A 26,729-nucleotide genomic window follows, 5' to 3' on the forward strand; every position below is an offset into this window, starting at 1 on the left:
TCTTGGGGTTTTCAGTTTGTTTGGGGTTTGGGTTTTGCTTTGTTTGTGTTTTTTTAAATTCTTTTGTGCCACCTGGACTGCCTCAGCTGACCTCTGGTATTGCCACCTGGACTGCCTCAGCTGATCTTTGGTAGCATACCTTCAATGAAGCTAATTCTGTTACACTACCCAAAACACGGTCACTTGCTCTTCTCTTGCTCTCCATTTCTCCTGCTCGACTACAGAACTGACTTTTTCACATGAAAAAAAATCTACTATTTCACTTTAAAGAACATTCATTTTCAAATTCCTTTGCAGGATTATTTTACAACTTTAACATTCCACACAATTAAACCACTATTTTTTAATTTATATTTCAAACGTTTGAAATATTTCTATTTCAAATTAACTGGCTGTTTTTTAAACAAGAAGATGAAGAATAATAAGTGTTTTTACACTGTCCTGTTGACTACTTCAAAACTGAGACCATGAGCCTTCATGATCTCACATCCTTACAAAAACACTTCATTATGGCCTCATCTATTAGTCTTTCAAAGCAGCTGTCTCCTACAGCACCAATTTCTTCCCTCCACCACCTGGGAGAATGGACTAACATAATGAAAGGACATTTTTTGAAGTCTTGGAATCCAATGCAGACTCATAGCACAGTCTGACAGAACATGCTTCATGCACATCTTTGCATCAGAGATTTCATCTGCTACTCTGCAACACTTCTGGAACTCAATAAACTGCTGTTCTGTACTCTAATTTTACCTCCAGATCCTGAAACATCATCTCAGACTCTCTTTGGACAGGCAAAAGAAAAAGGAAAGTCTGGAGAAAATATGGACAATATTCCACGAAAGAAAGTAAACTGAAATATGTCTCCAAAGCCAGATTCTCTTTTCTAGGCCAGAAATCACAGCAGCAAAGAATCAAACAATATTGACTGCAGAGAACCTTTAGAGGTCGTTTAATACAACCTGATGTTTGAAACTTCCCAAATGAGGCCCCTCCCTGTCTCTCACTAATGACTGTCACTAATCACTGTACCCCTGTTACAACCAAGTCAGTATTACCAAATTCATCATAATAGCACAGATTACTCAATTATAAAACTATTAATAAGCCCAATATTCTTCATAGCAAACCCGATTAAAAAAAAACAAACAACAAAACAAACAGTTCAGGACAGAGTTAGGATTTCTAAGACAAGACACTTCTGAATTTAAACTGGCCAAGCGATTAAAGGAAAAAAAAAACAACTTAAAATGCAAACTTTCTCCCATAATTATTGCTACCCATCACTGCATAATATCAAATATAAAACTTAAGAACTAGAAGATCTTCAAGCAAATAAGCAAGCCTGCCTTTAGCTGCTTGCAAGGAATGTTTTTTGACTAGGATGAAACTAGTAGCTTCCCATTTTCACTTTGACTTTTTCACTTGTTGGCTGATTCCATAACACAGACCTCCTTATGGCATTAGTGACTGTATTTGATCATACTTACAACAAATCCTTTTTTGATACAGTTCAATTGCTTTCAGCAGCTCCATACATGTTCTCTGAATAGAATGGAACAGCTGAAATTGAAACAAAACACACACAAAAAATTGTAAGGGTATGCAAGAAACACTGACAATTAAAACACAAGAAAGAGCTTAGTTTTTTGTAGAAACAATTAGGCATCACTATTTTCTTCTTGAACAATGAGTAATCATTCCAGCTTGAAAGTAATTTTTCCTTATCACTTGTGCTTTACTTTCAATTAAGTCGTTCACTGAAGCTACAGACAGACCAATCATAACTTACAGAAGTAAAATAAAGACAAAAAGAATTTTGGAACCAGATCTATAGTAAACAGCTGAGAGTTAACCTAACTATTCATGTTGGGTTTGGGTTTTTTTGTTGCTATCTTCGGACACATACGAAGATGTATGAGTCTTTGTTCCTAAAAAAACTCAGAGCAGAGCAAAAAGCCTCCTTTTCTCCAGGCTGAACACCCCCAGCTCCCTCAGCCTCTCCTCATAAGACTTATTCTCCAGACCCCTCACCAGCTTCGTTGCCATCAATACTCTTGATTTATAACCCTCCACGAAGACCCCATAGCTGGAATCATGATGTTCTAAATTATCATCATTATAGCTAGAACTACAAAGATTTGTTGCAAAACAGCCTCTCGTATTTCAGGCAAAATGCAAATAAACTGAGAATTGCAAGTCTATAATTTTCTAAGAAACTGCAAGAAATCCAGGAAGGCAAGACCGATATAATTTACTAACTTGGTTTTACACTTCCCAGGTCCGTTCTCTATCTTTTGCTTTCTGTTAAAGCTGTTCAAGCTCTTCAATTTGGAGAGCCTTAATATTATTTTTTTCCCCAGCGGGGTTGAGGACACTGACAGTAGGGCTGGATTTGTCACACAGCTGGAGTCCTTCTCCTGGTTACGCTTCCCAGACTTTCAGCAGCTTCTTTGGTCACGTGGAACCCCCCTTATCTGCACAAAAGCTCCAGAGAGCAGAGCACACTGTGCACCTTGCTCCTTCCTGGCATATTGCATGTTTTTTCTGGTATATGTGGTATTTTATAACTGTATAAAGAATGCCATTTTTTATACTATAGAATGTTACTTAAAAAAAAATAAAATCTTAAACTGATATAAGCAAAGGGTCAGAATGACTGATACAAGCACAAAGGACAAAGTCCTGCTCCTCCCACCACCAAAAAAAATAATCCCAAGACAACCTGCCCCCAAAATTTGAAAATAAATACGAGAAATGTCAGGTTCCAAATAAAGTTTGAGGGACATTGGGGTTTGTGTTATAATCCCAGAACAACCTGCCCCCAAAACTTGAAAATATATATGAGAAATGTCAGGTTCCAAATAAAGTTTGAGGGACATTGGGGTTTGTGTTACAAAATGCCACCACATGCCCCGCATTTACATGAATACTTTTGTCAAAAATGGGAAAAGATATTACAAGAAAATAATTATTATATACCATGTGTTCACATATTTGAGGCTTGATGGAAATTTAAACATTTTAAAAATTAACAGAGAATACACATTATATAGATATTACAAACCTCTAGCTTTGCATCCAGATCTGCATCCGAAGCCACAACGTGTTCATCTTCCTTTTTTCCTGTAACTTTTATAAGGGCTTGTTTTGTTTTCCAGTATTTCTGTTGCATTTTATTAACCACAGATTTTTCTTGGCTTTGAGCATATTGGTCATAAAATTCCCTTGGATAATTGCTAGAATATTAAAAAAAATTACAAAACTTCAAAAGAATGTTTAAAAACTAAGTCTCACATGCTAGATTAATACATTTCTATCAAGAATACTGCATTTGCATGCAGACATATATTCTAACATGCATTTCCTCAGTATGCATTAATAAGAAAGCAATTAAATTATTACAAAACTTCAAAAGAATGTTTAAAAACTAAGTCTCACATGCTAGATTAATACATTTCTATCAAGAATACTGCATTTGCATGCAGACATATATATTCTAATATGCATTTCTTTAGTATGCATTAATAAGAAAGCAATTAAATTAGTATTATATTTCCTGTCCCCATATGAAAATAATACACAGCTTTCAATTTAAGTGTCTTTAGCATGTAGTACTGCCAAATAATCAGCTGCAAAGAATTCTTACCAATGCATTATGGAATGACTGGAACGGAATGCCCATGGAATTAACTTCTTATTTTTATATAACTAATAGGAGAGTTTTGAGTGAACTAGCAGAGTTGCATAAACAGGTAGCAATTTTCACACGATTTCAGCAGTGTTAGGATGTCACAAAGATCATTTTATGAATGGAATTTGACTACTTCTTGCCCTCCCTTTTTTACAATTGGATAATGAAGAATGAGATGAACACTCATCTCTTTTGAGGATGCTGTGGGCAAGACAAGAGAGCTCATGTCTTCATTCAATGACTACGTGTCAACCGTGGGGACCTAATAAGTATAAGTAATAAGTAATAATAAGTAATCTTTTTTTCAAGGATTATTTTCTACTGACAGATGCTTCTGCATTCCTCTGGCAGGCCTAATAAAAAGTGCAATCTAAAGACAAACTCCATATTCCACAATATTTAAACCATATGAAGCCAGTTCAATAGAAAATATAGCCTTGCAATGAAATGTTGATCTCTTTCGGGAAGAGTTATTCCATTATTTATTTCTGCAAAAGTACATGCATATACAGAAAGCTGCAGTGATTTTGCAGATCTTTAGAAGTAAACCGTTGCTAAAACTCACTATGTGAAATACTCCAGGAAAACTAAAGAGGTTGAGTTTATTTTAGAAAAAAAGAAAAAAAAAAGACACCCTTGACTGTGGGACACTCCTGAGATACTGCCCACTTGCTCAGTTCACACAACACACACAGCTCAGGGATGAGGCCCCAAGAGGTTCTCAGCTCTGACAGACACACCAAGTTTCAGTCACTGAGTTTGGAGACAGCACCTCAATCACCAGAGAGATGGTAAGAAACTAAACTGGAAGCCAGCAAGGACAAAATTCAAAAAGCACTTACACACTGCACTTCTTGGCTCCTTCCCCAAACTTTAAAAGCAAACGTATTCACCCATTTAATTCTCCTCAAACTTAGCTCCATAAGTTTAATTTATGGATTACTTTAAAATGAAAATAAAAGCCTTTTTGCTGCTACAGCACAAAATAAACAACACAAGCAAAACATACCACATTTCATGTGTAATTCTGCCCAAACCATTACACTCTGACAACATGACAGCCTCTCCAGGTAGGTAAAGCCTATATTAACTTGATATATGCTGCACCTTTAAAAGACAAAATCTACAACCTCTAATAAATAACAAGAAGATCCCCTCTGCATTATGAGAAAATATGAGAGTTGAGGAAAACCTGTACTGCTTTAAAAACAATAATAATTAACAAAAAAAAAAAATCAAAGTGCTCACAAGGCAGTAGAATGACCTCAGCTGTCCGGCCGGTTGTGTGCTTTAACTTGTGCTACAGCTGTGCAAATAACTGCTATCTGAGTTCAGTGCTCAAGTGAAGAAAACACCATCATTCAGCTGATGTCAACCAGCCTCAATATTTACCTCACCTGAGGTCACTAGAAATTCGGGGGGGGGGGGGCAGGGGAATAATGAGTCATTAATATGCAGTCATCAATAATAAAAAAAAAGCTGGAATTGATAAAAATTCCTGAATAAGAGACTGATAAACCAATTAAAAGAATAGAGGAATATAATTTTACAACTGCAGAAAAATTCAGCTCCTAGTGTCATCTGGAGAATTTACTCACTCCTGTTTACGCTTAAGATAAAGATTTATAATCACTTTACCAAAATATTTGGTGGACAATTTTTACCGGTAGACACTTGCTGATACCTTTTAAAACATATTTTGTGTCAAGCAATCATGAACACATTTAGGATTTTGTAAGCAATCAGAAAATACAACTAAAACAAGGATGTACGTTATTCTGAAATTGACAACACCAGATAAGCCTCTTGGAACATGACAATTCATGCTCTTCTTTCCATTAAGCAGGAAATTGATAACATCTGCTATTTTCCCATCAAGTCAAATAACTTGTTTTTCCATTTTTTGGCAGTTTTTCATTTTGATTTTTTATTCTTTTTAAACAGAATGTCTGCCAATGACTTCATATAAACACTAGATGCCAGAACATAACGTGTAATAGTCTCAGGCAGTGACAAATCAACGTACCAAACACCATTAGCTCTTCAGAAGAAGAAAAAAATTATCAAGGTACTTACTACTTATGACCTTCCATGTTTCTTGTTTTCTTCACACACTGAAATAAAATAAGAAACTAACAGTTAATACAAACATCTTTAAAACACCATTTTCAAGTTAGACACTAGAAAACTAGAAAATGACTACATAGTAGCATCTCGTTTACTATGTTATGACAGAAAACTTTTCAATCTGTGGACCAAATGTTTTCTGTGTATGAAATACACAATTCTCACCTAAATCCATGGCAAACATGTTTAAGTGGTGTCACTGATGTTGCCAATTATACATTAGCAAGTTTATGTGGCATAAACTCAGTGACTTTTGACAAGGCAAGCCACAATTGTCCATGCTAGGCATCTTCCTCAGTCAGGTTTTTTTTCCCCCCCAAAGTTTTAGCCACAACACAGTCCAGCTACTATTTTCACCCACATCCCACTGATTTGTTGTTTAAAAACACTAGCTACATCCCATCTTGAGCCACGGATGGGAAATTTAACCCCCAGCTGGTCAGATTTCTCTGCCAGGAGATGGCCTTTGGTAAGAGCAGGCAGAGAAGGAACACACCAACAGGTTGCTCTAAGAAACGAAGCAGATTGACTGAGAAAACATTAATGGAAAAATGCTAGAAAGGTAATGGCTCTGGAACCGAACTTTGGCAGTAATCTGGGTGAGAGAGAAAAGGGGCTGTAAGGGAAAGAGGTGACACTGGAAATGTATTTAGCACGGCGCTGCTGACAGACAGGCCGATGAGCACCGGAGCGGCAACGGGAGCGGAACAGATTGCAGGAACCTGAACCAGGGAACACAAACAAGCCGAGTGCTTCCTGCTTCCATTTGGAGCCAAATCCCAGCTTTCCCATTCTAACCCCTCTCCTGTCAGTACCTGTCAAACTCCTGGCAAAGCTCCAGGAGACGCTGCAAGATTCTATCAGAGCAGGAAATTTTCCCCCACTGTAATTTTTGTAAAGCACTGCGGGAGAGACAGGGAGAAAACTCATAACCCCCTCTTCAGAGCAGAGTTTAAATGTAAAGCCCAACAAACAAACAACAACCAAAGAGGAAGAAAGAACTGTTTCAGGTTGTGTTATAGCACCACCAAGACAGACAACACACAGAATGGACAGAATCAGTCACGGGTTCACTGTAGTTTCTAGAGCCATAAGGCACAGGCAGAAATAACTCCAGTTTTCTAACGCCTTTATGCTTGACTTCACTGTTCAATACTGGTCCTCCTTAAGTCAACTTTGGGTGCGTGAGAGAGATAAGAACACAGGATTTAGCTTGTATACACATCCATGACTCAGTTACTCAGCAGCACGCTCCGTTTGACAGGATGCAAAGAACAGTCTATAAAGATGGGAATAAGAGGCATATTATATGAACAAAGTGCAACTGACCAGCACGGGGAACAGGTCTGAGGCACTGACCTTACACACTCTACACGTCCACCTGGCTCTCCTGGAAATCAATGTCCCTAAAAAAGGTAAAAAAAAGAAAAACATATCAGGGTCACGGTGAAACAGTTCTCATTTACAAGCACAGCTCATGCTCTTTCTTCCTAAACATCTGACCTTATATCTCTAGAATCCTCCTAGTTAGACTCCTCTAAGTCCTCCAGAGCACCCCTTTGCCCTTAAGATATTATTTGTGGGGATTTTTGAGTTCAAAGGGAGGACTGTATCACACGAACACAAGCAAGAACATGTGAAATTCCAACTTAATATATGCAGGGAAATTTTCACCATGAGAATGGTCAAGCACTGGAACAAACTGGACACAGCCCCAAGCAACCAGCTCTAACTGGGCCTGGCTGAGCGGGAGGTTGGACTATGAAATTTCCAGGGCTCCCTTCCAACTTCTGTGATTCTGTGAAAATCAGTACAATGTGAAAGAAGATGAGATTGGGGAGCAGCAGTTTTGCTGCTACCATTGGTTTAATACCGAGGACTTTCCACAAGAACGGTCTAAATGGACAGCAGAAGAACATTGCACCATGACCACTGTAGCTACACACACAAAAAAAACCAAAACAAAACACAAAAAACCCAACCAGCCAATGAAAAAAAACCCACAAACATATTTTCTAAGAGTTATCTACAATATTTTCAGCTTTTAGTCATATTATGTTCATTCATAGCCAAAACTTTTAACATTAACAACCTTCATTCTTCAGGTACTGGTACGTGTACAACGGAAACTATCCCTGAACTCATTTAAGAGCCTCATTATTTTTATAATCTCTAACTTCATGTGTTGTTACTGTCTAGTCCAAGGCCAGGAACCAAAAAGGGTTAAGTTATTGGTTCAACTCTAACAAAGGACATTATTGAAAGCATCTGGGATAGCTGGAAGTAGCGAGATTTTACAAAAATATCCCAAAGTCCTCAGTTTAATGACAAAAAGTGCGAGATGCAAATAAAAGGGGACCAGGAACAGCCCAGGGAACTATTAAGGAATTAAAAGGAACACTTCATAACTATGCAGCAAAGAAGCTCTACAGTTGTGAGACACTGGGCCTGAGGCTGCAGAGGGAAAGACCAAGAAGGAGCACAAAGCCTTTGACCACTTTAGGTTTTGAACTGTTATGCTGTCAAAGAAAAAGACACCAAGAGAAGTAACAAGAGTTACACTGGAAGCAGATGACACCAACTAGAATACACCAATACCTTCCCCAAACACTGGAGATAAACTTTAAATTAACCTGTGTTACCATACAGTTTTACATATAAAAACAAGCTTAATCTGCCAGAAGGAGCTGATGTAAGGGACTATTTTTCTTTTTTTCTTCCCAGTGTATTAAGGCAAAAAAATGTTTCAAGAAATAATATTATGCTGACACTGATTAAAAAAAAATAGCATTTACCACTCCTATACAAATGCTTTCCGATTGAAAGTTTCCATTACCTTTGATGATAAAGAGTTACATGACACTTGTGATCTCCATGAGAGACAGCCTTTATCTTAGCTAACAAAAGGTAGGGATACGGGGGAGGCAGAGGGAGCGGGGTGGAGGGAACAAATATAATATATGCTAGGGAAAGTTTATCTGGGTTGTAGGCTGTTTACCCACAACTTATTTCCACTGGTAGCCAAAAAATAGCTGGAATGCCCACTGAACTTCATAATACCGGCACGCTGCATCATCCTGTTTGCCTAACGAGTCATTTTATTAGCCATGATGCTGGAATGAAACTTGATGGCAGGGCACCCTCATTAATGAATGGAGTTTCTATTCCTACAGAAACATCCTCTGGTTCTGTATATTCTCCAAAACCATCCAAATGCACCATCTACATTTTTCTGTGCAAAGAGGAAAGTGCTATCGTGGTGTTTTGAGTGACCTAAATTCCCACTTACCCTCCAGCTCATGCTCTACATGACATTTGGACACACTTCTGTTTTTTTAGCTTTATTATACTTTGTTGCAGCTCTTCCATGAGCTCAACAACTTTATACAAGTAGCATCTGAAGATTACTTATAAGAAAAAGACAGTATAAGTGCCTTCTCTCCAACAGCTAAATAATGACAATTCTGTGTATCAATGTTACTCAGATAGGTTTTCTTTTCCAGTGAGTGTAAATATAAGCAGTGTCATGTAGGAAGGTAAAATTCAGATCTTAACGCTCTCCTGGGTTATGGGGAAATCAATTAAAAAGCAAACTTTTTTTTCCCCCCTTAATTCAAGTATCTGTCCTTTGCTGAGCATGGGTTACACAGCTCTTACAGTTTATCCCACAGATCCCATAGTAAAAAGCAGGAAGCAACCAGGCAGCAAACAGGAATCTTTTTAACTGTGAAGACTGTACCTAAAATGAAACGTTCATCTAATCACAGCTTCTCAGAGCCAAGAAATGAGCTGAAACCCTTGCAAAAATGTTACAGATGCTGGTCTACAGGTCGAAATTAACATCCAGAGATGAGCAGCCACAGTTAGGTAGGAAGGCAGTAGATTGAACACCACCGTCTTCCAAGATGCATCCAGAAATGATGAAAGGGAACTGAACGAGGGGGAGCAGAATTCAGCAGCCTCATGTGAAAGTGGTGTTCAGCAAAAAAGGCACAGGAGAGTCTGCGATTTCACCCACAGCACTGTCCCCTCACTTTATTACCCTTTCAAAGCACCTAACACGTTCTGAGATCCTTCAAATCCCAGCAGATTCTGCACCTTAAATATCCTGCATCTTTTAACTTCAAATACGGCAGAATTACGCATTGCATTTGATTTACTTAGTGTAACAGTTTTATTAAAACGAACAATCTTCCAAGAAGCTTTTAATACAGTAATAGTAGATTGGTACTAAGTAACAAAAAATATGAAGAACATCAAGGACTTCTCTCTGTAACAGTTAAGAGTGATAGTTTCATTTATGTAACACACTCTAAAGGGAAGAAAATGTGCTGAGGTGAGGGAATCAATGCCATCTGTGCCTCTTCAACAGCTCTTGGCTGACAACCCGTCCCCACACTCTGCTCCCTGGAAGCTGGGATGAGGCTGATTCAAGTAAATGGGGCCTCCACAGCAAGAAGCAGCTCCGCTGCAGGATGAAGATCAGGCAGGGCATGGTTACATCTTCTTTGGTCTGTCCACAAATACGCAGACCCAACGAGTCAGGAGCTTCAGACCACATTCCGCTTTGCCTTTTCTGAGGAAAAGGGAATCGAGCATCCCCTTGATCCAAATTATCTGCACTTAGAGAGGAATAACCCCCTGCACCAGGACAGGTTGGGGCTGACCTGCTGAAGAGCAGCTCTGAGGAAAAAGACCTGGTGTCCTGGTGGGCAACAGGATGACCATGAGTCAGCAACGGGCCCTTGTGGCCAAAAAGGCCAACGGCATCCTCGGGGGGCATCAGAAAAGCGTGACCAGCAGGTGGAAGGAGGTCATCCTGCCCCTCTGCTCTGCCCTGGGGAGGCCCCATCTGGAGCACTGGGACCAGCTCTGGGCTCCCCAGTTGAAGAAAGACAGGCAACTGCTGGAGAGGGTACAGCAGAGGGCTACAAAGATGATGAGGGGCCTGGAGCATCTCTCTGATGTGGAAAGGCTGAGGGACTTGGGTCTCTTTAGTCTGGAGAAGAGCAGATTGAGAGGGGGGATGATCAACGCCTAAAAATACTTCAAGGGTGGGTGTCAGGAGGATGGGGCCAGTCTTTTCTCAGTGGTGCCCAGGGACAGGACAAGAGGGAACGGGCACAAACTGAAACATATGAAGTTCCACCTAAACATGTGGAGGAACTTCTTTCCTGTGAGGGTGGCAGAGCCCTGGCAGAGGCTGCCCAGGGAGGTGGTGGAGTCTCCTTCTCTGGAGACATTCAAACCCCCCTGGACACGTTCCTGTGGGACCTGCTCTGGGTGACCCTGCTCTGGCAGGGGGTTGGAGGAGATGATCTCCAGAGGTCCCTTCCAACCCCATAGCATTCTGTGATTCTGTAATTGTGAATGCAGAAAAAGAGTGAAAACCTGAAGTCCAGGTCTATATAGGGATTCAGCATCAAGATTATCCCTTCCAAGCGTTCCTACTCTCACCACAGGAATAGCTACCGCTGTAATTCAGCTAAAGTGAATCTGGAGTTCAAGTTACATAAATATGACAAATGACAAGATTTAATTTTTCCTCTAAAGCTCTTAACGCTCATCATTGATGTTCTAATCCTGCGGAATCATCCATGCTTAGCTTTAAATCCAGGAGTATTTTCATTCTGTTAGACTACTCACTGACACACTTGTTTATGAGTTCAAAAAGTTTGCAGATTTGGTGCACAAGCGCTGCATTAGCAGTTCCTTCCTTCCACTACAGCAGTTCATCTATGCCTTTCTCTCGGACAGACCCACGGCTTCATTTCTTGTCCTGGGAAACCTCTATCTTCCAGGTTATCCACAAGCTCCTCAAAAGAAATATTGTAATCTTATAAGGGAGAAGTTGCATCAACAGAATTATTACTCTTTCAACCTAATTCAGGAGTTGACACCTAGAAAGAAGTTTCATACATTCTTAAAGAAAGCACAGGGGGAAGTGGCATCTGTTATAGAGAGAGGGACTCCTGCTATTCTCATACACCTGTCAGGTGCTGAGGGGGAAGGAAATTCATGCTGGTTGACCCCACCTATCTGCCTGTGGTGCCTAAATTACATTACGAGCCTCTCAATACTAAGCCCCTGTGAATAGAACCAACCTCCACAGAGCCACTCTGAGCACCTGAACCAGAACCTCAGCAATGTCCTCTGAGCGCACAGAAACGACGGTTTCTCTATGAAATGCCTTAACTACATGGCTAAATCACGCAGTAAGAACTGGGATTTCATGGTGGTCTGTTGACTTAATGGAAAAAAAAAAAAGATAGATCAGCACACTGAGCAACACATTGTGCTTAGGACACAGACACATCCCCTAAGCCCACTGGAACCAACTTTCGCTTTCACTGGAAGCACTTCTGGGACAAAGCTTTCTACACACAATTTCTTCCACTTCTTTCTCTTCTTTATCAGAGTTTATAAGAAATCCCAGGAAAAAGTTAATTTATTCCATTTATCCATTTCTCTTGATTCGGGCTGAGAGAGTTGGGGTTGTTCAGCTTGGAAAAGAGAAAGCTCCAGGGAGACCTTAGAGCCCCTTCCAGTCCCTCAAGGGGCTCCAGGGGAGATGGGGAGGGACTCTGGATCAGGGAGGGGAGCCATAGGACGAGGGGGAACAGTCTTCAACTCAAAGAGGGCAGATTCGGATCAGATATTTGGAAAAAAATTCTTTGCTGTGAGGGTGGTGAGAGCCTGGCCCAGGTTGCCCAGAGAAGCTGTGGCTGCCCCATCCCTGGAGGGGTTCAAGGGCAGGTTGGAGGGGGCTTGGAGCAACCTGGTCTGGTGGGAGGTGTCCCTGCCCAGGGCAGGGGGTGGCACTGGATGATCTTTAAGGTTCCTTCCAACTCAAACCATTCTATGATTCCACGATTTTCACAGCTTCAAAAAACTGAAAAGAAATATTAGAAGCAAAACTCAAAACACAGAAAAACTCCAGTCATGTACTGAAAACAGCACAAGTATCAGAGAAATCGGAGTGTGTTTTCTAAGGAAGGAGCTGGAGCCAATATCACACTCCCTTTCCCTTCTTTTTCAAGCCAGTAAATTGTGTGGAGACCAAACTGCAGTAGTACCAGTAGGTACCTTAAATGACTAAGGTTTACACTGTTATAAACTGCGCACAAAGTATGAAGAAATCTGGATGGTTTGGGTCTTCTTTCTGTCATTTCATCGCACTACCTAGGCACCTGGCTGCCAAGAGGACACCCAGGAAAATGAGGAGTGATACTATTGATATTAAGTATATAACAACCTGTCTTTCATCAAATTTCACCCTGACTTTTAATACTCTCCATGCAGGGCAGGTGAGTGATAGCTACTGCAGGGAGCACTGTTAAGAGTTACTTTATTCCAAAAACAATTATCATGGTTCTAATGTTTCAGAGTACACAATTAGCACATGAAATTATTCTTCTTAATTTCCTGGTGTAGTCTAGAGAGGATGATATCCAGGGCCCTGCTTCTCACGCTACCATTTAGTCTTCTAGCTTTCTATTCCCAACTCTGATCTGCACAAGTTAATAGAAGACCGTGGAAGACAAACAGAGCAAATGGGCAATTGAAAATGTGTTGCTCACACCTAGAACTTACAAGTGTCAATCCATCTGAACTGCACTGGTTTTCAGTACTCAAGCGGTAAGTTTTAGCCAACAGGAAAAAATGGAAATATTGGCACTATGTCACCACGTGTTTTTTTTAAAACCTGTTCTTGCTCCCACAAAGTGCAAGGACCAAATCAACCGTTAGTATTCCTCTCTAAAAAACAGTTTTGTGTCTATTAGGTACTACATACTTAAACTATTCCAAAGCCTTTCAAGTCAAACTTACAGGTGTAAGGTGACCTCCTTCTTTCTAGAGCATAACATGCATTGAAATGACACTTGGCGAGATGGTTTCTTTTATTTTTAACAGTAGAATGAGAAACTCCTAAAACCAGTGGTTTATCTCAAAAGCGCTGATAAGAATGGCACATGGAGTCACAATATAGTACATAGAGTCTCAGAACAAAATATTTCAAGTAAATGCCAGCAGACTTGCAGTTGGAAGACTGACAAGCAAACAATAGCCCTTTCTAGATAAGTTGACTTGCATGCAAAGCTTCATCATTTACACAAAGACACAAATATTTAATGACGGATAGAATTAACTTTAAATTCCTTTTTCAGATTATACCGATTTTTCAGGTGCTTATTATGAAATAATACAAGAATAGCATGTAGCTGTAGTTTGCCTTTATGTAACATCTTTTACTTGACTACTAGTTTTCCACTTGTATTAGTAAAGACCACCGAGTGAATGTCCTTTGAAAAGAACCAGGTAAGTATCCCGAGTCCTATGTGCGTTTTATGGAATAACAATTTGAATACAAATCATTGAGTGGCAGGTCTAACCTCACTCTGCAAATGAGCAAAGCTGGGGATATACACAACCCAGTGTTTAATCTCATTCTGAATGCAGACTTGCTTCGCGTCTCTGAAATGACTATCAAATTGTTCTGTAACACACATTTGTTCTCTTAGTTTGAAAAACAGTATCTTTAAACTTAGTAGCCAAATACTATTAAAGAAAATGCCATATGGAGCACCTGCTGTGCGTAGATTATAAAAGACAATATGAAGATGTTTTTTTGTGACACACTGTACACATAATCAGCCTCGAGTCTTAGTCTTAGGAAGCCTTCCCCTTGTAGAACTTATGAGAAAAGCAGTAGATGTACAAAAAAAATCATGAAACTCTTCTCACGTGTATACTATAATAAATATGACCAAATACGTTTTAGAAGTTCAAACTAATGGCTCTCTCATTTAGATTCCCTATTTGCTGACGCAGTCAACACTCTCAAGTTTCCGCCTCCCTCCTCCCCTTCCATCCATGCAGAAGCCAGGAAGGAACACTATTACACCCAAAGGGAAACAATGCAGGGGGAGGGAACAAAAGGGAAAATAATTTTCTCTAGATCCCCTCAGGAGATCACTTCACATCCATGGATAAGAGATTTGATTAACAAAACAGTTTCAACATGCACAGCAGCAACAACACAGGGTGATCTTCTTTTGAGTAGCCACCACGATCAATACAGACCGTATATTTTTGAGAGACACACAGTCTGCTCAGCTTTTACATGACATTCCTCAGCTCCTGGCACAGCAGCCGCCTGGTCCTAGAGCGGCTGTGATCCCTACGGACCTACTCACAAGACAGACCCCAGTGAACACTTTTTCAGTGACTCAGAACAGGCAGCTCCCGAGGTTGACGTAAGCAATTGCACAACCGGTCAAAATGCCCCTGGGCTTGCCATGGCTAACAATAGCCACAGGAAAAACCTACCGTGAGACTATTATTACTAGCAACACGTAAAAGGTCAAATGTTTCTACAGTTCCTGACTCCTTGAGTCTTTGTTTAACATTCTTCACTCTCCAGGCTTTTGTATTTTTAATGCTTCCGCATCATGTGGCATAATTTTGCCTTTAGAGTGATTTTTATGGTTGAGAAGTGGCAAAACATCTTGAAGAATCAACTACTTCAGAGCAACGCTGTCAGAGAAGATTTTGAAAAAAAGCATTAAACAGAATCTTTGAGGACATTTCTTGACTTTTAATTTAGCTGCGATATTGGCACCTTTTCTTCCTGCCAACTCGTACCAACAGCTTTCAACACCAGTTTAAGAGTGAAAAGAGCTGTTGTTATTCATTTCTTCCAGAAAAGGTTACTTGGGAATTCATCAGAACAATTTAGCAGCCATGAAGACTACGGATAGCAGAAGAATGGGCAAGACTGGTGGGCTTGGAACTCTACAAAGGGGAAAAAACCCTGTAGTAGGGTTCAATGAGAAATTTACTTTGCACTATGGGATTCCCTCCAAATCCCGGCAATATAATCTTGTGAAAGAAAAACGTTCAAGAAACGTTCACTCTTCCATAGTCATAACTAGTCCTCTTGAACCTGCCAACCTTTGGTAACGTGCATATTTGAATCAATTCCCACAAACACAATGGAAGAAACCACCATTACCTAAAAAGCACTTGATTATTTTTTAATTGAGAAGGTGGCAAATTCCAATTACCAGCATCTACCATTTGAGTACACTGTGGTTTGAACCTTTCTGGAAATAACGTTTCACCTATGAATTTCTGACAGTTAAGAAATTTCAGAAACTGTTTTAGACTAAGGTTTCACAGCATTTAACTGCCACATCATCTTCCAGTAGAGCTCACCACGGAAAAAACATGACTGGTTATACCAGTTATAGCAGTTTACTACACAAAAGAAGATCTCTGTGGGCTTTACACTGAATTCCTTCTTCAGCGATGTTAATATAAACTTTAAATCATGAAGTTACTCAGTTTAAACCAATAGGCTACCCTATCCAAAAAGCAGTATAAAAAAATTTCTAATGTCTACATGAGATGTTCCTGGACCTCATGCTAAGAACTGCAACTCCTAGATCAGTGCCAGGCAGATAGCACTGTCAAGTGATACTTCCATTCATTCCTTAGGAACCCTGGGCAGACAGAGTGGGAAAAGAGTAAATTACCAGAAAAATCAGATGGAAGACCATACCCAAACACAGCCTGCACCGCAGACTCCAAAACCCAGCCCACCATTCTCTCTGCCCAACACTTTGGGAAAGTGATCAAACACGTTTTTTTCCTTACACCACCACCCTTGCTAGGACCAAAACGTAAGAGCAGCTTATTTCCAAGAAGTCTGCTCTGGAACAAGAGCCACAGCTGCTTTCTGAGACTCAAATTAAATAAAATCCAAGCAGAAACTGAAAGAAAGAGGATAACAGAATGAAACATGGGGAAATGAAATATACCAACAAACAGGTGTTTCCTGGAAATAAACAGTCACCTTGATTTACAGCAAGGCTTGCAGGCAAGGGCAAAACACTACAGAACAACCAAACAGAAGAACCACTCCAAGCTTCCAAAATATCCACACGATGTAACCTGGGGGCAGGGGGTGAAAGGACGTACGCCTGAGACTACCCAATTCAGCTTTGCAATTATAAATTTGACTTGAGAGAAAGCAGAATTACTGTTTTAAGAGGGTCCATGCAGGACCTTGAGCCTATCAGCACTGCCCAGAACAGCGTGGAACAGGAGACCTATTTACATTTCGTGCTGAATATACATCAAACGATACAGAGGAATAACAGAGAGCACAGTGCCCTTCACCCTCTCCTCTCACGAAAAACCGACCTGATGTTTCAAGTCATTTTCCCTTTTCCCTCCCCTTCTTCTTCTAAACGACGAGAAGAGACAAATGACACCACATCGCCAGGTGGAGGGAGGCAGGTCAGATCTGATTATCCAGATCAGCCTTCTACAAAAGACAGGCTTTAAATGGGAAGTTGGGGTGGTTTGTTGGGGTTTTGGGGGGAAAGAGGGGGGTGTTTTCTTTTTTAAATTCCGATTTCACCAGCTGTTAATGCCTGAGGGCCTGGTTTGATACCTGACATCACGTTACCTCTGGAGGCCCCCCCAAACCCCTCTTAACTCAGGTGAAAATAAGGGCCGCCGCCGCCGCCCCGGAGCCCCGGGACTGGCCTCAGCCCGGAGCCCGGCAGCCAGGGCCGGAACCCCTGAGGAGAACCGGCAGCTTCCCTCCCCATCCGCCCCGCTCCCCGCGGGCAGCGAGCCAGGGAGGATGTACGGCGGGCAGGGAGGCAGAAAGGGATAAATACAATAATCATGGCGAGATAACCGCACGCACGGCGGGAGGGAGGGAGGGAAGGGAAAAGGGAGGATGGGGGTAGGGGGGGGAGAACGACACCATAAGGCAAAAAAAAACCAAAAAAAGGAGGGGGTAGATGCCATCTTGTGCCTCAGAAAATTCACCTCCGGGCAGGTCCGGCCCCGGCTACACCCGCCGCCGAGCCCTGACAGGGCCACCAGCGCCTCAGGCCCGGCCGCCGCGCCGCCTCCTTCCCCCCTGCCGCAGCCCGGCGGCCTGCGGGGGAGGCGGCGCCCACCCGGGGGTTGCCCGGCACCGGCTGCCGGCGGAACCCGTTTATGCCCAAGCAGGCTCCGGCACCGAGCCCGGCGGCTCCCCGCACTCACCTTGCCCGCGGCGGAGGGGAAGGGAGGGCCGAGCCGGAGGCGCCGCCGCCGCCACCACCTCCTCCCCTCCAGGTGTTCCAGCGCCGGCGGCGTCACAGCGGCCAACGGAGCCGCCTCTACCGGCGCGGGCGGCCCCCGCAGCGGGGCGGAGCCGCCGCCGCCACCGCCCGCCTCAGCCCAGCCCCCGAGGCGGGAGGGCGGCGGCCGACAGGTCCGCGGCCACCTCGGCCTCGGCTTCCTCCTCCTCCTCCTTCCCCGGCCGCCCTGTGAGAGAGGCCTGAGGGGAAAGCAGCGGAAAAGTGCCCTGTGTCACCCCCCCTCACCGCCCCGCTTTGCGGCCCTGTCTCACCGCCTCCTCCAAAACCCCGGGCCCTTCTCCTCAGCCCCAGCCTGGCTTGTCCCCACCAGGAAATATTAAAGCGATTTGGGCCGCCGTAGGTAGGCAGGTGTCACCGAGGGAGTGGAAACCTAGAGGAAAAAAAAAAAAAAAAGCAAAGCCCTGCGACGCAGCAGGCAGGTGGCTGATGAGGAGAGGGCCGGGTTTGAGCTGGGGTCAGAAATGGGTCATCTTGGGGTTTTGCAAGAGCCGTTTTGAGCTAAGTGCTCGAGGTGGTTTTTAAGCTGATTTTGGAGCTTGAAATGAGGGGGAAAGTTCACAGGTGGCATTTGGGAAAGGACCGTTGGGTGGGCGGGGAGGAAAAGGAGAAATGGAGCAGTGAGACAGGGTGAAAAAATTATCCCTCTTAAATGGGGAAACGTTTGATTCCTTGTACTAGAGGAGAGGAGTGGGTAAAGCACAACATGGGGAACAGCAGCAGGAAGGGAGGAGAGGAGTCCGGGTCTGTAGAGCCCAAGGAAAGGGTTGAAGAGGAGGAGAAGAAACAAGGACATTAACAGGGCATCATTTGCTGAACTTTACTGGGGCCTGGAGCGTTCACATCAGTGCCTCCGTGTTTCTGTGAGGTGTAGCTGAAGCGTTTTGCTGGAAAAGTCACACATCCAGGAGTGAAAATGAAAGATGTTCACAGCAACAGGGACTTTACGGCGAGGCAGGAGCTCTGAGAAAGACTTGGGATCCTAACGGATGGGTAGTTAAACATGTGCTCCCACAGAACTGAACAGATCACAGAATCACAGAATGATATGGGGCTGGAAGGGACATCTGGAGATCATCCAGTCCAACCCCCTGCCAAAGCAGGTCCACCTAAAGCAGGTCCCACAGGAACATGTCCAGGAGGGTTTGAGTGTCCCCGGAGAAGAAGACTCCACCACCTCTCTGGGCAGCCTCTTCCAGGGCTCTGCCACCCTCACAGGAAAGAAGTTCTTCCTCATATTGAAATGGATCTTCCGATGTTCCATTTTGTGCCCATTACATTTTCTCCTGTCCCTGGGCACCACTGAAAAAAGACTGTCCCCATCCTCCTGACACCCACCCTTGAAGTATTTATAGGCATTGATCAGATCCCCCTTCAGTCTTCTCCAGACAAAAAAGATCCAAATCCCTCCTGAGGAATTTCAGGTAAGTTTACAAGGTTGTATAATTTCCCTATTTGGCACAGATGTGACCACTAACAGCAGGTTGTACCCAATCCTGGGGTACATAGTGCAGATGGTGTGCTGACAAACTGGGATGGATTTATGGCAAGAAATATGGGATTGTTTTTTACAGCTGCAGAAACCCTGGTAGGATAGTCTTTGTGTTTAAAGACAGTAACAGTAAACAAATATTTTCATGGGAGGCAGGTCTCTTAATGGGGTCCTCGATCTTGCAGAAAAAGGTGTAACACTTCAGCAGCTGGAAGTTTGGCATACAGGAAACCTGGTGTTAGATAGCTCATTTACCTTTAGATGTTGCCTGTAGACACTGTTAAGCTGTGTTGGTCATCTAGAGCTCTTTTTTAGAGTAAATATAGAGAAAAAGATGCATTTCAGGGTGTGGTTTACCTGATTTGTTTTAGTTCCTGATGAAATTGATCATTCTCCTGACGTGAGTTCTCTTGACTAGGAGGGAGTAACAGGCTGAGGTGTAAATACTTGCATTATTAGTATTACCAATTAGTCTAATAAATTCCAGGTATTGCTGGTTTTGAGAGGAAAAAATACTCGTGGAGTTACTTCTCAAAAAGGGAAGCAGTGCTAGTAAATGACAAAAGGTCTTTCTGTAGTGGATGAGGACCTGGGATCCTTTCAGCCAGGTCTGCCATTGGGTTTTGGTAGTTTTTCTTCAGAAGTGAAGCTAAGGACTCTTTGTGTCTTTTAATGGTGTTTATCTGTGCAAGTGTCCCAGAGGAGGCTGAAAAAAGAAAATTATAGAACGGTTTGGGCTGGAAGACACCTTAAAGATAATTTAGTTCCACCCCCCCTGCCGTGGGCTCATAGCATGCTAAGGAAATACTTCAGCCATTGCAGGAGCAGAACTAAGACACAAAGGGAGATTTTATTTGGTAAATTCAGGCAAATAGTCCAGAATAAACCTTGATTCTGAAAAACATTGTATTTCTGTAATCATGGAACTATTATTTTCATGCCAACAGTTACATATGCATGTGAATATACCTAAAATCAGAGACTTAAGCTACCTCATTTCTAGTTTCCTTGAGGCAAACATTCTGCAAGTTACAGACAACTTCTAGCATTGTCCAGCTTAATGTCTTAAAGCATTAGCTGAGATTACTATATTGCCTCAAAAAAATTAGTTTTAAACCTTTATCCCTCACTATAGTGCAGGTATTTCTTAATCTTTTATCATGTTTCATGTAGTTTACCACCAGACGTGGATTTTATAAATATAAGCAAGTGCCATCTGGTTGTTCTAGCACCTCTCTTATCTCCCATGGAGATATTTATAGTGCAGCAGAAATACAGAAATGTAACTACAGAAAACAGTTATTGCAAGCAATGCTTGAAATAAGGTGTACTTACTACTTCTCCCAAGCTTAGTTCTTTGACATAGCTGACTGGATGCATGAAACTCCCTGAAATATAGTGCTACATTCATTTTGTTACACTTTTTCCCCTTATAGGCAAAGTACTCTAGTTGCTCAAATGAATTAATCTGTTGATCCACTGACCTTCAAAAGAAGTCCATTTTTGCTGTTTTATAGAGCTCTGCATCCTCTTGCAAACGGAGATTCTTTGGATGACATAATCAAAATTGCTGTAAGATTCAAGTAAAGATAAAGTACAGCCCTCTGAGGTGTAATTGTTAACCGCACTGCAGTTGGAAATGTCATATTTTATGGACAGAGAACTGATTTTCCCAACCCTCAATGGCACAAACCTAGAGCTTTTGAAAGACCGAGCTATCAATAAATACTAGCCCTCTTCTTGTAAGATCTTTTATGCATCTGAGCCTTGTCTTACACTTTGCCCCAGCTGCATTTAATTCCTGAAAGGACAAATAAAGATTGGAATCACATGTTGACTCAGCAAGACTCACCTTCCAGTCATGTTTACTGTATCACGTTGCTGTTACAGCATACTATGGGATTTGCTCCTCTTGTCATTTCATTTTGTACATTCTCCTGCATTTACTGCTATCTGTATAATATAATCTTAACAAATGTGTGGAGGGTTGGTTTTTTGTTGTGCGTCGCCCCCAAACCTAGGTTATTATATTTCTCTAAGTAAGAAGACTGCAATTTAAATAAGAAAATGGAAAACCATCAGGAGGGGGAGAGAGTAAGCTAGAAATTCAAGTATTTTGAAAGCCCAGAGGTAGTGAGCTGTTTGTTAGCTGAACCAATTAGGATGATAGTTTTTCCCCTTTGTAGATTATTTTCTTAAGATTTTTCCAGATTTGCACATGCTGTAATTCCGCCCTGCATTTAGATGTATCTGTGATTTAGTTACTTTTGAAATTTACATAGGATCAGATATCCCAGAAACCATATTGAAGATTTGCCATCTTTCTTGCACTGTAACATTGTTATTATTAATTGATGGTTGAACTTTCACAAATTAAGATGTTTTTAAATCTTCCCCATAACTCTTCGCCTACCCTCTATTTCTCATCCCCATAAGGATGTACAAATATTTCATGCTGTGTTTTATGGATGCAGTTGCTGCCTGTTTGAGTTTCTGCTCAAAATTTGGAAATCAGGGGGAGGGAAATGATGCTCCCCTTAAACTTTCTGCAGTGCCTTATGTGAATATTTTTGGTCTTTTGGGTCGTCTCTGATCCATCTGCCAGTCTTTTTCTTTTTCTTTCCACAGTGCTCCCGGTGTCTGGAACACCACTGCAGTTTATAAATGGCTTTTCAGTCTTCAAACTGTTTTCAAATTTCATAGCAAAATTATCTGTAGTTTAATGGTGTTTAATTCTTGAGTTTGTGTTCTGCTGTTTTGTATTTATTGCTGTAGTTAGATAATTTAGCTCTAAAAGGTATTTAGTTTGTGTTGTTTAGTATTTCAGACCTGTAGATGAAAAGCCAATGGAAAGTAGATTATATTCTTTTGTGCATTAACATTATGAAGTGAAGGAGCCAATCCATACAGGATGGAAGAGGAATATATCACTCTAGAAAGTGATATATTCCTACAGGCAGATTAGTGAGAGGCTAACATAGACCAATTCTGGTTATCAGTTGAGGAAATTATGCTAATGTAAGGCCTGCTTGGCCACTTGTGTCTGCAACAAACGCAATTCCAGCTTGGTGATCTGCTGAAAACCTTTAGCCTATTGGCAGCGTCAGAGATTTAATTAATTAATGATTTGTTTCTGCTTTCGTAAGCTGGAAAATGCGTGCTAGGATAGTGAAGCTGCTGAGATGGCAGCCAGGTTTGGAATTAGAGGGCTCCAGGCTGGAGTGGTACCAGCAGCTCTGACTATTAAGGTAGGACCAAAACTTTGCCAAAGAGGAGGGAGCCTGTAATAGGGGCTTTCACGGTGTTTATGCAGCATTACTTGTGCACTGAAAATGAAACAGTTTTGAGTGAAAATAGTGAGAGTTTTCTGTGTGTGGGATTGGTTTCACTCCAGATATTGTCCAAAGTCTTAACTTCTAATGTTGCTGTCCAAGTGGAGGTTAATATGCTCTATTTGGAAATTCATGATGAGGGAGCTGTGCAATACTTCTCTTTCCTCTTGGCTGGTTGACACTGAACATTGTTGTTATTTTAGTTTCTTCCACTATGCTACAGTATTTCTCTCTCTCCTTGTCATTACCAAGCTCCTTGGATAGCCTTGCAAGCAGCACACGAGGTAATCTTTCTCATCAGATACTTTTAATTTGAATGGCAGGGATGCAGCATGTGTGGAGTGACCATCTATTTTTCATACCTGACATTTTGAATCAAAAGAGCTGTGGTATTTAATCCCTTGTTTAGATGGACTTGGTGTTTGTGGAAATTTACCAGAGAATTAGTGAGGTGTTCAAGAAATGGATTTATCCTTAATAAAGACAAGTAGACAGTAGGAAGGTGAGAACTGGCATGGTGGCAAGTTGTGCTGATACCTATCTGAGAACAGTAATAATAAATTCTTTTTAAGTATGTACTTGAAAATATTAATTTACACACACACACAACCTGCAGTCATCAGCTGTACTCTGAAATGCAGATATACTTGAATTGAGGTTATCTTCATCTACTGTGGGCTTGGGTAAGCAATCTAGTCCTTGCAGTATGCTATGAATTTATTTTATTATAGTCTGCAAGAGCATTATTGAATAATCCCAGCACAAACACAAACCCTGTAGTTTGGGCCACTCTGCATACAGTTGCAAATAGTAATTTCTTTCCCAAAGAGGCTTACGGTCTGAAAGAAAATGCAAAATGGGAGAGAGAAAAAGATCATTGTTTCTGCTTCATAAATGAGAAGTTGAAACACAAACAGATAAAATTATTTGTGAAAAAAAGCCTATGGCAGAGCTGCCCGGGGGGTTTTATATTGATTTACTATTGCCTTTAACCATCCCATCTTCTTCCTAATGTTCTCAGAGGCTAGAAATTCCTGAGGTGGAGTTCTCTTTCCCACAAGGTTGGGGATAAGAAGGGAGCAGGGTAGTGACAGAAACTATGTTTAATAAATAAAACTTCCTGGGAGGAAGTTGCATCAAAAAAATAGTTCATTGAATAGATTTGCATGGTGGTGGTGTGAACCGAATGGCACATTTTCCATTAAGTACCGTTCTTCAGGAGGCAATAATACAGTAAATATAGGCTGAAGCTCCCGGATGTTACTATATTCTCTTTGATTGGTTCACGAGAGTTGTTCCATCCAAAAAAGAAAATCTTGTAATCATGATATTATTAAAATATTCTTGCCCCTTAAAAAGATGAGTCATCTAATTGTTAAAGCTGTCCTGGAGACATTTCATATGCTAAGGGGATGAAATTCTATTAAAATAATAAATCTAACAGCTGTTATACTGTGAAATGTAGATATTGCTTATTCTCAGAAGTGTGAGAATAATTCTGCTACACCAAAAAATAAATCTTATAGCACATTAGCTATTGCAAGCAACTACAGAGATTGATTTACCTTCAGACACCCATTAATTATAAAAGCACTTCTACATGAAAATGTATATTTACTGAATCTTCTGAGGGTATGATCCTTAATAGATGTTTCTTACCTACTAATACTATGGTTTGGTATCTTTGATTCCTTCTGAGCGCCCTCAATAATCCAAACTGCAGATAATTTCAAATATTTTATTTTTTCCAAAGCATGTTAATGTTCAATTTTATAAAGTCTCGTGATATTTGCTTGAAAATAAACTAAGGTGAAGTCATCGTGCTTGAGAAACCTTTGTCACATGTGCCAAAGGACTGTGAGTGATAGAATGGAGGTGAACCACGCATCATGGTTTAAATAATCTTTGAGATTTCAACAGGTTGAATCCAGTGCTGTATAAGCTCTTTGCTCTCCAAGGCCATCTGATCTGGCAGTCTCGAGATAAACACATCACGACAAGATATTTTTCAGTTCCTTATGACATAAGGACTTTATGTTATTTTTTACAGCCTAATACAAAAAATGTGGCATTGCTTGACATTGAGGAACAGAACATTGGTGACGTTTCAACTTCTAATACCCTGAGACCTCCTGTCTGAGGAAAATATCTTTACCAAAATTTTTTTTCTGTTTTTTTTTAGTTTCCCCAAAAAGAGTAGTGGAGGCTGCTATGCTGAAAATACTGCTAGTCCAACTTCTGTACATCTTTGCATTTGAAAAACAAACCACTTAATTTTCTGAAGTATAAGGCAGATTTTTTTTTTTTTAAAGTCTTGGGAAATATCAATTATTATTGAAAATTCTATTTTCCAACCCTTTTCATGCTATGCTTTTGAAAAGTACTTTGCCTCACCATAGGAATATAATTGAGCTGAATTTAGAAAAAAAGGTTGAAGTGTTTTTTTAAATAGAGAAAGTATTTGTTCTTCCAAATACTGCTGCATCTTTCATTCAGCAGTGATTTCCCCCCCCCTTCCCCTTTTGGGAACAGTGTGGATCATTTGTCCCAGGAGACAAGCTCTGCTCTCACTGAGATTCAATATTTTCTGTTTGTGCTGCTCCATTTTTTTCTCTCTCATATTAGTAAATTCCACGTAACTGGAGAGAGTAGGGTTCCTGCACATTGCTCCTGAGGTTATCTTCAGTCTGGTGAGAAGTGTTTTGATACCCTCAGAATGTTTAACAAAGATGAAAACGTTGTGGGCAACTAAACCATTTTGCTCACTAGATTGATGTGCTGTAGCTCAGCTCAATCCTGCTGAAGAGAATCAACGTTTACTTGGAATATACATGAAAAAATCTTGAGATTCAGCTTCTAATTCAGGGTTTGAAAAAGGCTCTTAAACTCCATAGATACTGTTAGGAAGAAGACTTAAAATACCCATGTAATTTTGGAGAAATCGTATTGTTTTTTTTATTGTGAAAGCACACTCTATTGATCATTTGTCATTTTGAGTTGTCGAAAATGTGGATCATCTTAATGCTTTGAGAGATAAAGCCTGCTAAAATGTGCTGTTTTCTCCTGATCAGCTCAGTGATTTGTGTCACAGTAGTTTATTGTGCTGAGCTGCTGCAGTGAGAGATCTGTCAGCTTTTCCATTATCACATCCTTTGTGGAGAGGATCCTAATTCATTCATTTCAATTCCCATCAGGATAAAACTTGGCTTATAATACATATTATTGGTAGTTTTAAATCCGTTTGCATTTGGAAATGCAAAATATGTCAGATTCTCACAGCTCTATTTCTAATCTGTTGCCTCTACAGCAGAAGAATTCATTAGTCTGAATTCTGGAAAATAAAATATTCAGGGCTAGACTGTTCCTTTCAGCACAGCCTTGATCTGTGAGTGATGTGCAATCTGTGCAGCTCAAAGACGTTGTGCCTTTGAGACACTTTCCTCTAGTTTCTTGCAGTCTTGCTCTACACCTCTGCTCTACACCAACAGCTCCTTTTGACTTCCCCTGCAAGGGGTGGTTGGTTCCTGTGCCACGTGAAACAAGAGTGACCTCAATCTATTCCTCTTCCCAATGAATCTGAATGGTGAAAAATGTGGTATTTACTAGTTCTGTTCACTAGACTACAAGGTTAAGTAGCCTGCTTATTGGTACGAAGGCAAACCTCTTACACATCTTGCTGCTCTGGTAGTGGAGCACAACTCCAGTGTTATCTTTCCTTTTTGAAAATGCAATTGATAATTATTTTTTGGTTTTTATGATATATGTTCTAGGGATGAGCAAGTAATAACACAGTGCAAAATTTCGCTGAATGGATTCATTGTGGCAAAGTAAAAATTCAGAGTTTGAGCCCCTTAAACGTTGTTTTCAGGACCTACAGGTCCAGTCCGAAGTCTCAATGATTTCAGTGACTGCTGGTTCAA

General features: G+C 41.1%; 2 protein-coding genes across 11 annotated transcripts in view; one reads left to right on the forward strand and one right to left on the reverse strand.

Annotated features, from left to right (window-relative positions):
• Positions 1-18,045, reverse strand: part of ICA1 (islet cell autoantigen 1) — a 66,873-nt gene extending 48,828 nt beyond the window's left edge. For 7 of the 10 annotated variants that reach the window (XM_014940291.1, XM_014940294.1, XM_014940290.1 and 4 more), the window contains exons 1-5: positions 17,891-18,044; positions 7,181-7,227; positions 5,771-5,808; positions 3,068-3,239; positions 1,491-1,563 (exon numbers count right to left, since the gene is read on the reverse strand). In XM_014940291.1, coding sequence (XP_014795777.1) covers positions 1,491-1,563; positions 3,068-3,239; positions 5,771-5,787 — 262 coding nt within the window. In that variant the 5' untranslated portion in view covers positions 5,788-5,808; positions 7,181-7,227; positions 17,891-18,044. Of the gene's footprint in view, positions 1-1,490; positions 1,564-3,067; positions 3,240-5,770; positions 5,809-7,180; positions 7,228-17,890 lie in introns of all 10 variants that reach the window. The other 3 variants (XM_014940289.1, XM_014940295.1, XM_014940287.1) reach the window with 3 other exon arrangements.
• On the forward strand, positions 17,641-18,171 carry LOC106886945 (atherin-like). The gene has a single exon (XM_014940237.1). It carries the CDS (start codon positions 17,641-17,643, stop codon positions 18,169-18,171), a length of 531 nt encoding a protein of 176 aa, XP_014795723.1.
• Positions 18,172-26,729: the final 8,558 nt, after the last annotated feature.

Source organism: Calidris pugnax, unplaced genomic scaffold (assembly GCF_001431845.1).
Source record: "Calidris pugnax isolate Ruff unplaced genomic scaffold, ASM143184v1 scaffold76, whole genome shotgun sequence".
In the NCBI taxonomy this organism is placed as follows: domain Eukaryota; kingdom Metazoa; phylum Chordata; class Aves; order Charadriiformes; family Scolopacidae; genus Calidris; species Calidris pugnax.

Excerpts from the sequence above, each read along its gene's own strand:
- LOC106886945 (XM_014940237.1), top strand. The coding sequence starts at position 17,641 with ATGCCATCTTGTGCCTCAGAAAATTCACCTCCGGGCAGGTCCGGCCCC.